Source organism: Cotesia glomerata, linkage group LG6, assembly GCF_020080835.1.
Source record: "Cotesia glomerata isolate CgM1 linkage group LG6, MPM_Cglom_v2.3, whole genome shotgun sequence".
NCBI lineage: Eukaryota > Metazoa > Arthropoda > Insecta > Hymenoptera > Braconidae > Cotesia > Cotesia glomerata.
Window position 1 is genome coordinate 27415024 of NC_058163.1, and position 11392 is coordinate 27426415.

The 11392-nt window shown below is 35.3% G+C and overlaps 2 protein-coding genes across 3 annotated transcripts in view; both read right to left on the reverse strand.

The window, feature by feature from the left end:
- LOC123268098 (protein furry-like) overlaps positions 1–263 on the reverse strand; it is a 4159-nt gene extending 3896 nt beyond the window's left edge. The window contains exon 1 of the mRNA XM_044732980.1: positions 95–263. Within this exon, the coding sequence (XP_044588915.1) occupies positions 95–263 (169 nt within the window). The remainder of the gene's footprint in view (positions 1–94) is intronic.
- Positions 264–278: 15 nt separating this feature from the next.
- Positions 279–8595, reverse strand: LOC123266964 (protein SCAI). Of its 2 annotated transcripts, none has more exons than XM_044731415.1 (4): positions 7979–8595; positions 4747–5597; positions 3740–4150; positions 279–2819 (listed from the first exon to the last, which is right to left on the reverse strand). In XM_044731415.1, the coding sequence occupies exons 1-4, from the start codon at positions 8170–8172 to the stop codon at positions 2575–2577; spliced, it is 1701 nt and encodes a 566-aa protein (XP_044587350.1). In that variant the 5' UTR covers positions 8173–8595; the 3' UTR covers positions 279–2574. The 2 variants fall into 2 exon arrangements, with proteins under 2 accessions (XP_044587350.1, XP_044587349.1); XM_044731414.1 differs by having other exon boundaries at positions 3740–4153; positions 7979–8594.
- Positions 8596–11392: the final 2797 nt, after the last annotated feature.

The following is an 11392-nucleotide window of genomic DNA, read 5'->3' on the forward strand; positions in this document are numbered from 1 at the left end:
TGCTAACAATTATTACTATTATTTTTTCATTTCATTGAGATTAAATAAAATAAAATAAAATAATATAAAATAAAAGGGCACACTTACCACATGCCTGGTTGAGTCTTGGCTGAGGCACGGGATGAAGGTCGCGACAACATCATCATCGCCCGTCTCTCTGGCAGCAAAGAATCACTCTTGAAGTACTGACACCCACAGCGGACCTCTCTGCCGAGGCTTGAGGTCGAAGAAGCTCTTGATGTACGTCCTTTTTCATTTTCCATTTTATTTTCTTCTTCTTCTTCTTCTTCTTCTTCTTGGTCTTGATATTTTTTTTTAAATTTACAATTTATAATTTTGGGTTCTGGACACTTTAACCTACTCCCAAACTGATAACGTGCACCATCAGCAGAATGCCCTCCACCTCCGAGAGCTCGGAGAGGAGAGCTAAAGAAGCTTCCACCCAGGTTTGAGTTTGGTTTGTCCGATTAGCTGCCACCTCTTTAACGTCTTCCACCACCGTCACTTGTTCACGCAATTGTGTACTTGTATACAATTATATATTTATATATATATATATCAGCGTGATTATTTATAGGCAGTCAGTCGGTTTACTCGGGCTAGTTTATATTAGCTCTTACTTACTCACTTAGATTATCTTTATCTTAACTTATAATAATAATAATAATAATAATATTAATATTATATTTATTAGCATTAAACCATTATAATTATAACATTAGATACTCTAGGTTTTAGAGCAGTGGATAGCAGTTTGTTGTCGGAGCTAAGGCTGTTATCGAGGCAAGTAAACGCCGGTACGTATCTGCGCTGGCGCAGGTATCCGATTTTGCAGCAGCAGTAGCAGCATCTTTCTCCCTTGCAGCCGCTTTTAAAAACCGTCATGTCCTTTTTCACCCTGCTGTTGCTATTGCTATATGCCTGTAACCACCACGAGACTCCCATCCACTCCTATCCACTCCGAGCATCGACCGGTGTAAATCCATTCTTGCACTTATGCCAACCGAATTTATACTCGAGCAGGGTCAAAGCACTCATCACTGGTGACTTTATAATTTCAAAAATTTTCGTTACCGTACCAAAATATCTTTTTTATTATTTTTTATTCTTTATTCTTTATTTTGTTGATGTATAAAAAGTTCTTCAAACGCTCTAAGCTAATTAACTTCAAGGTTAAGTGTAAAAAATAGTTTAATTTTTTTTTTTTTTCTTTTAACTTTAGTACAACTTTTGGTATTAGTAATTATTTTTATTGTTTTTTAATGCTAATAAAGTGTAACGAAAATTTTTTTAAGAGCGAGATAAGACGAGGGAGGATCACTTTTCTCTCGAGGCAGACGACTGAATCGATCCGCGCCTCGAGTTTTTTAATTCTAAACTCTCTGGCGGATCCAAATTACAATATAAAATTTTTTTTTTTTTTTTTTTTTTTTTTTTTTTTTTTTTTAATATTAGTTAAAATTTTAAGAATTTACCGTATTTTTTTTTTTGGTAATACGACAGTGTTGTAAGATTATTTTTCAGTAAACTTTTAACTAGTCTATTTTTTTCTATTATTTTTTTTTGTTAAATTATCGAACTGTAATGTAAAAATACGGTACTATATTTAATTATCGTAAATTTATGTGTTTTTTTTTCAGTATTGTCTTGAATAATTTACGATAAAATACCACAGAAACGGTATTGTTGACGTATTTTTGGTTTAATACCGTAAAGTACGTAATAATACAATTGAATTTAACAAAGATACATTCTAATGTATTTAAACATACCAAAAATACGGTTTAGTGCCTTTAAAAATTTTCATTTAACAATATTTTATCGCCTACAATATTACCATTAATTTTTATTGTTAAAAATACGGTCTATCGAACCAATTGTTTATTGTATTTTATAATTAAAAATCAAACACTGTTTAATTTATTTAAATATTGTCATAATTTACAGTGTTTTTAATACGGTAAATTGGATCCGCCGTAAACTAATAAAATTTTTCTCTTTTAATAATTAATTAATAATAAATAGTTGATAGTTAATTAGTAATAAATATTAAGCGATACTCTTTGATTTTTAAAAAGTTTTTTTTCTTCGAAAAATAGCATTTAATCCTAATCTATTAACGTGTATTTTCAAGTATAAAAACGTTTGTTCATTATTATTATTATTTTTTTACGAGTATCTTGATAATTCGGGATAAATAAAAGCTTAAACACTTTTAAATAAAGCGAAGAAAAAAAAAAAGAAAAAAATAAATCTTTGAAATTTTTGTGAAAAAAAAAAAAAAAAAAAAAAAAGAAATAAACTTCGTACAGTTAAATAGAAGATAATGAATGGTATATATATACATATATATAATATATATATATGTGAAGATATGTATATGTATATATATGTATGTATGTATGCATGTAAAGATATTTATAATCAAGTGCGAGACGCGGTTTAATGAGGTCTCAATGTAACGATTTTATTATTGTAATTGTAATCGTCGTAATTGTAGTCGTAATTGTGATAATTAGTGTACACTGGGGATGTGTCGTATTCACGATCCAGCCGAGATGGATCACGCCGGGGTCAGGCTAGTTCATTGCTGTCCAAAAAGTGATCGCGAGCATCGAGACACCCGGCCAGGTCCAGAACTATGTGTTGGAGAGTCGGATGCTGGAGAACGTCCGCCTCCGGAAGCTGCGGATGGCAGCAAGGCCGCTGGTGACGTCCGCGGAAAGATCTGTGCAGGTGCAGCACCACATCGCAGAACACGTACCGCACTACCAGCAGTCGAAGAAAGTCGTCACCGAAAAATTGAAGTATGCTGCTTTCTGTAAATTAATATTTTTTTATTTTAGAACTAAAATACTGCCAATAAAATTTATTTAATGTTAAGTAAAAAAAGAGCAATTATTAAGGTACAAATAAAAAGTTTAACAGCATATAAAATAAAAATAAGTTGGTGAAATTTTGTGAAATATTGACATTTTTAAAGATATAAGCTCATCTTGATGTTACACTTATCAAGACCTTTCATTTGAGTACCCACATCAATTTTTCATATATATTTTATATATTTATACATATTATATATAGGTATATATGAAAAATATATCCAAAATGCATGTGGGTACTCAAATGAAAGCTCTTGATGAGTGAAACACCGGGATGAGCTTATATCTTTAAAAATATCAATAATTAAGAAATGACATTGTATCTTGTGAACTATTGACATTTTTAAAGATATAAGCTCATCTTGATGTTACGCTCATCTAAACCTTTCATTTGAGTACCCACATCAATTTTTCATATATTTCATATATTTATATATATATATATATATTTTATATATGTATATATGAAAAATATATCAAAAATGCATGTGGGTATTTAAATGAAAGCCCTTGATGAGTGTAACATCAGGATGAATTTATATCTTTAAAAACATCAATATTTAAAAAATTACAGTGCAATTTAACAAAAGTCATTACTTAATAAAGCAAAATTTTTGTTTATTTATAGTTTACAAGTCACGGCAGTCACATAGTGACTGCAAGGTTGCAATTAATTAATTAAAAAGTCACAGGTATAATGATCTTTCGTAGAGAAATCTTTCGAAAATAGGTCGACAGGAGTTATATAGGTGAGGAATGAGGAATGAGGAATGAGGAATGAGGGAGTAAGTAGGAGGTAGGAGGTAGGAGGTATGAAGGATGAATAATATCGGAGAAAGGTTGGTGGTGTTGCTTACCACATCTGGAACGAATAACGAGTCGGCTGGCCTCAACGAGGAATCTTTCGACGTAGCTCTGGCAGCGTTCCCAGTGATGAACGGCAAGGCTACCGACGTTGCATATAAGGCAGAAGGCGGCGAGAGGAGAGTGAAGAAACAGGGTGAAGAGACTCCCTCCGTGGCGCAGGTCCCGGAGGGTCGAGGGCGTTTCCTGGGGTGACATCAGCACCATGAGCGGCTGCCCGAAGTATCTCGGAATCTGCTGGAACACGTAGCTGTTGTCCGAGTCGACTACCACGAACAGCGGCTTCCTCGTGAACGGGTACAGGTCGCCGGGGTAGAGGCAGTGGGGCTCCTTACCACCGCTAGGCCTCTTTCCGTGTTCCGGATCACGCTTGCTGCTCGTTGACACGCCTCCCAGGTCGTAACCCACTTTGCACAATTAAAATAATCAAAGAACATCCGGTGCTGTGCCACTGATCCTATTATATTTCTTTTATATCCAACTACTACTTTTTATTTCATACATCTCCATCTGACATTTAATCTCCCATCTCTAATCTCTCTCTTTATTTTATTCTTCTATACATTTATTTTCATTTTTATTATTACATAATATCTTTTTTTTTTTTTTTTTTTTTTTTCATTATTAACCGATTAACCCCCAAATTAATTTCAAATTCTACGGTCCATTTATAAAAATACTTTTATCGATACCGAGGAAAAAGTGAAATATAAAAGTGATTCAGGTCAACCAATATTTTAACTATCTTCTGGTTTTTCATCCCCCAAAAAAGTTTTACTTTTTTTTTAATTTTATTTTACAGTTTTTATTAGAATTTTATGATTTAAATAATGATGGTAGTTTAATTGCAGTCTGGCATCATCATTTTTTTTTTTTGTGTAATTTAATTATTTATAAAAAATTCAAATATTAATTTTAATTCTTAAAATTCTCAAGTTTTATCAATTAAAAATAATAATTGAGGTTTTTTAATAAAAATAATATCTATTTAAATACTTACTCTCTTCGGGATGTTTAACAGTAGAAAAGCATCCATCAGCAGACAAATAAAGCAAAAGCGCTCCATTAGCCGGCAACTCCTTGAAGCCACTGGCGAGGAAAACCTGAACCTGGCTGTAGGTCGGCTTATAAAGCAGGTACTTGTGAGGATTATCCCTTCTGGGCATCCCGTTTTCTGGACCAGGATAGGGCCCAGGTCGGAAGGGCAGTCGGCCCGCAGGAGAGGCGTCGTGAATGTGCGTAGGATCATCGCGAGGCTCCCGCTCGAGAGTCTGGAGCATTCTGAACATGTCCACGGAGAGTTCGCTGAACTTGACCTGGTCGGCGCAGTTTCCGACAATCAGAATCTCCTGGAGGGAGAGGCACATGGGTGACGATCGCTCGATCGGGGGCGACGTTAGCGGGCCCAGCCGGTGCGTCAGGACCACCGGGTTCGAGTCTGCGTAGAGGACCCCCACCGCTGACTCTGCCTTAACGAACCCCTTTATCTCGTCGAGGACCAGGTTCCACTCGACCTGGTCCTCCGGCTCGTAGGTGCTCGCGTAGTCCGCGATCTGGGCGTCCAGCTCCTGGACCAGCTCGCGCACCAGCTTCATCTTGTTCAGCAGCAGACACACGACGATGAACCTCGCGTAGTACCGGAGCTTCTTCACCATTAGGTCGCTCCGGTCCTCCTTGGCCGCTCGACTGTAGTAAGCCCGTCCGCGAATCGCCGCGTAAAACGAGTACGCCTCGTGCAAGTACGAGGTCTCGCTTGTCCTCAAGTAGTAATGATAGTACAGCTGTCCAATTTTGCTCGCGATTTCTCCTATTTGCCATCTCTTCAGTCCGTACTTTGTGTCCAATATTGCTCTGAAAGTTAAAAATTGTCATCAATTATCATAATAATAATAATAATAATAATAATAATAATAATAATTATTATTATTATTAGTAGTAGTAGTGACATTAATAATCTTAATTAAAATAAATTTATCTTAAACTTTTGGTTAATAATAATGTTACTAATTTGTTTGTTTATTTCCAGAAGGAGAACCAGAGGATGATAAATAGATTGTTCCGCAACTTGCGATGAAGGCCTATAGGTCTATTGAAAACAATCCAAGTAGCAACTTTAATTCCGTTTAATTAAATTATTAACAACTTTGAAACTTGCCAGCTTTTAAAGTTTTAAGGACTTACACTACAGACGCTCTTATTTTTGTTTTAATGCTAGTATAGAGCTACTTTGTTCAATCATTAATACAAAATTTAACAAAACGATGATATATTATAAATGCAATATTTTATTTTAAAAGCTTTTCACCTGTATTTAAAAATTTATATTCATAAAAACTGAACAGAGAATAAAATTATGTAACCAATTTTGGTAATTGTAAAAATTGGTCTTTCGTGACAAAATAGTTTTAAAAGGACTCGTTAAAATAATTATTTTTGCCCTTTGTAGGATTTACGTGATAATATTATTTTTATAAAAATAATAAATCTATAAAAGTTTTGTTTGGTTTGTAACTGTTGATCTATATTAGTCTGAAAAGGAGCTCATTAGAGTAAATACAGATATATAATTTAAGAAAAAGAAATAAAGCTTCTCGGTGGATTTAAATGTGACTGTGATTAAAAAAGTAAAGCGACAGCCAGAATGGAGCACGTGTACAAAGAAAACCATCATTTACATTCTCGTCTCGAGGGTTGTCTATTGATCCGACGCTAGACGTTTTACCCAGTAGATACCTTTTTTATTTTTCAGCTTTCAGCTTTCAGCTTTCAGCTTTCAGCTTTCAGCATCTAGACCTGGGATACCCTATATACTTATACTTATACTTATACCTTATACCTTATACCTATACCTGAAGGTATCACGCAACTAAAAATAAGTTGAGCAAAGTAATATCGCAATCATAAAACAGGATCCGGTTTATCTCTGGTAGCCGTCCAAAGGACTCCAGCTCGAACTCCTAATCTGGAGCAAGGACTTTAATATATTTGGGTCTGCTCCAAATGTCGGGCGAGCCGTGTGCTCCATAGTAAACCGTAAAGAGTAAGAGATGTATGCCCGGCCCTAAAAAAATACTTACTATCTAATATCAAATAAAATAAAAATAAAAATGAAAATAAAAATAAAAATGAATGGAAGGCTGTTACCGCATGTTACAAGGCTTGTTACAAAACAAACACCGAATAATATAACCAAATGCTCGGGATTCTCTTTATATTACATTTAGCAATCCCGAGCATGTCTCGTGCATACTGAATAGCATTCCCGGAATCATTTAACGTCATACCGGTTGCATGACGCTCCAAAAGGATTTGATTGACTCTAACCACCACCTACCGTCTCAATAATAACACCCCTAAAATATAAAATATAAATAATAAATATAATAATAGATTAGACAAGTCCTTGTCACGAAATAAACCCCTTTTACATTGATAATCAACAATCCTCCTCACTCGATCGAACTCAAACCCTTACTCGCTATTCCATTCACGATTCAAGTCTCGAACCCGAGCTCTGTGTATGTCGTAGTGAGGTGCCAGACCTACAAATAAAATACAACCCCGCGGGAATTTCAGGCATAAGCTACCCCGAGTCAACTCCTGTCTCTTGGGAAAACTCGAATATTTTTTACAACAATAAATTTATAATTAAATCGGTCTTAGTTTTTTTTTTTTTTTTTTTTTCTAATAATCAAGCTTCGTTATTTTTAATGAGTTTTTTTTTAATTTTTATAGTTTTAATTGTTAAACTAATATTACAGACTTTAATATCTAAAAAAAAAAAAATAAAGTCAATGTTGTAAGTAATCTTAGTTTATGACAGCATATTAATAACAAGAATAAAAGAACAGGGGAGAATTTGGTATAAAAACAGTGTAAAAGACAGAGACAAGGGTATAATATAATATAATGTATATATCTATAGACTGTAACCCTCGCCAAGGACAGAGTTGGTGGACAAAGTAGGGCGTTGTGGTGGCTACCAAAGGGGCCACCACCATTCGGATTATTTTTTCAGGGGTGGGGCTGTGAGTCATACAGGTAACACTGCCAGTAATAATAATATCAATATCAATAGTAGTGTAGTAATAAGTCCAACAAATAATCATAATAATCTAGTTCTCAGAAGGTGTTTTACCTGAACTGTGCTCTTTAACATACATCAGACACTTTGGGTGGAAATACCGTTCGATTGAACAAATAAAATAAATAAGTAATGCAATTACAATTACCTGTGCTGCTGTTGGAACTTCCAAAGCTTGGTGTAGATGTCAAAAGTCCGACCAAAGTACGCTTGCCACTGCTTGTGCCCGTACTGGGGTAGGTCGCGCAGCCCGTTGAACAGCTGCTTGCTCTTTTCGAGCAGATGACAAAACTCCATGACGACTTTTCTCTCGTGCTCGTCCATGCCAGCCATCATGACCATCTTTGAGTCCTGGGAGCCCCGATCGCTCTCCGGCCAACCCAAATCCTGGCTCCGGCTCCTTCTTCAGCGGTGACCAGCCGCTGGCTCAGGGGTCCTCTACCAGAGAGTGCCAGCGTCTCTGTCCAACACCCCAACCGACAATCACAACCCCCACAATCTTGCCCTGCTCTATTACTACCCAAACTCAAATTACACCAACTTCTGACTACCACTGATAAATAATTATATTTAACGGTGATTTTATAATTTATTCTTCCTGGTAGTTTTAAGACCTCGGTGATAGTTTTACTTGGGTCTATCGTGGTACTTGTCGGGTGGACTAAAACTAGAGAGTTGTCCAGAGACTACTCGGGACTGAACTCACCCTCGATCAACAGCGCTAAAAAGTCCTGCGTTTCTCTGCTGGCGTAAACCTACAACCCGACTTGAGCGCCAATCAATAGTCCAGCGGTGCTTACGAGACTCTGCTCGGCTGAGGAACCCTCGGAGCTTTTGAGCTTTGGGGTTGCAACGACATCCCCTGGAGAGACTAAGAGGGTGGGTAAGGAAGGTTAATCAAATATTTCAATATTGTCAAGGCTTTGGTAAGCTAGAAATTATCTGGGTGGTCTGTTGACGGTCATTGGTTGGCAAGTATCGATTTTTAACATCATTTCAAGTTTTTTAGAAATTTAGAAAAAATGAAATAAACTCAAAAAAAGCTCTTTATTTATAGTTTTTGTTATAATAAAAAAAGATAAACTGGAAAAATAATAGTTTCAAATAAAATTGGTATAAAACAAAATTCAAAGTATTGATTTTTTTTATACAATCCATTTATTTATTAAATAAGTTATTTTTAAAATCAGAAAAAAAATTATCTAAAGATAAAATTGGTAGAATTTTGATGGTAATTATCAATTGAAAGCTCTGCAAAAGAGACTTACCCTCCGTAAGTTCGTTAGTTGGAAGAATAACCAACAGAGAGCATCGCAAGCTCGCGAAATTCGGAGCATTAGATTCGCTGACAGCTTCTAACGATAAATCAACCAGATAAGTAGCTCCGTATGTATGCATCGAAGAAGGAAGAAAATAAGAGGGTGAGGAATGTTTGATGTTAAAACTGACGAATGCAAAGCATAGAAGTAGAGTCAGTTCTCGGTAATGTTGGATTGAGGTCTCGATATTATATCGACTGTCGCCTCATCTACAAGTCAATCGGGTCCTCGCGTGTTGGGTGCTCGTTGCAAAATGTTTAACGTTACCGAGACTGGGACTGTAGATGGGAACTCTTGGGGGTTGAATCCATCATCCAGCCGAACGGTTTATGCTATGCAAGTATAATTCCAGAGAACGTATGCATATATTAATGGTTATGGAAATCGAGCGGCCGACAGACGATAGAAATAGACTCGATTATGAGATCGCAGATAGCAAGATAAGACTACAACGCCAGTTAGAGTTACTTTATATTTTATTATGCCTGCTCGGGTTGTGGGAGTGAGCAGCAGTGAATTCGGCGATCGGTGCACCGTGGTTTGGTAAAAAATCATGACTCAGCAAGGGATTGAAGGCTGATGCGAAGGGACCCGGCTGATACGATCATATCGGCTCGTTAACTGATATTAATAGCAGGGCGCGGTGGTTTAGTTTGTACTATTATATTTATGTATGTACCTAGGACTATGCTTGTCCGCACCCTACCCGTCTGTCGGGAGATTTTTAGGGTGGGAATAATACGCCTGTTAATTGTGACGAATTAAATCACGCGGCGACGTATGCTAGAGAGCTAAGCTGTTTGGCTAATTTTCTCGACACTTATCCCTTTTTGAAGATTTTAATTGCCACACTTTAATTGAAACCATTTTATTTATATATAAAATAAAAAAATAGAAATCTAGTTTTGCTCAGTACACGGAGAGAAAAATATGGAAATCATTCCTATAATTTTAATGAAATGTTTTCCTATACCATTTTAGGAGCGATTACTTAAATTATGGGAATTGTACCCATAACTTTTGGGAAATGTTACTATAATTATGGGAATGGTTCCTATAATTATAGTAACGATACCTATATTAATTACACAGAAAGAATGGTTCACTTGAACCAAGAAAATATTTTTCTTGCTAATTATTTACTTGGGCGAAAAAATAATTTTTTTTTGACAAAAGAAATTTCACTTATTCCAACAAAATTAATTCTCTTGCTTCAAGAAATACGTATCTTGATCCAAGACAATTTATTTAAATCAAGAAAATTTTCTTGTTTTCAGAAAATTTCTCTCTTGCTCCAAAAAATTAAATATCTCAATAATAAATTTTCATTAATATTTTTATTGACGAACATGTCAAATAATGGCAAGATCAAATAATGTTGAATCATTTTTTTTTTTCATTAAATATGAATAATTGCGAGCTAAAATAATCTAAAATGGGTATCAAATATTTAAGAGAAAAATTTTCTCAAGGTGAGAAAATTTTTTTCTCAGCTGAAGTAGGTGGCGCTGCTTCCCTAAAGTATCTAAAAATCTTGATCCAATATAAAAATTTATTGTTTATCAAGTATTTATGATAATTTGAATTAAGAAAACATGAACTTCCACCAAGAATAGAATTTCAAAAAAAATTTTTACTTCGGCCAAGACAACTTAGGTCTTCCTTCGGTCTTCCTTCGGTCTTCCTTCGGGCAACCGAAAATTTACTTGAGCCAAAAATTTTATTCTCCAGTCAAGAAATCTTTTTTTCTGTGTATAACTGTAATATCGGCATGATTCCCATAATATATAGGAATGGTTCCTATAATATAAAGGAATAGTTTCTATAATATTATAGGAACCATTTCTATAATATTATAGGAATTGTCCCTATATTATTAAAGGAACCATTCCCATAATATATTGAAGCTATTCCATTATTGTATAGGAATATTTCCAATAAATTATGGGTATGGTTCCCATAATGAGCATAGGATTGATTTTGAGGAAAAATAACAGAAAATCGAGCTCCTCCATAAGTACAAACATAAGTAAAGTACAAGTGTATAATAACCCGCCAACAACTGTAACCTGTTGAGCACAGTTGTTCGTGACAACCAGTGATTGCATTTGTTGCCCGCTTGGCTCGATTTACTCGTTTCTTATTCTTGATCTCATCCTTGATCGCCATCCATCATCAATATATCCCCCATAATAGTATCCTCAGGATTGAATGACTTTCTTGCAAGCTTATAGATCAGCCGA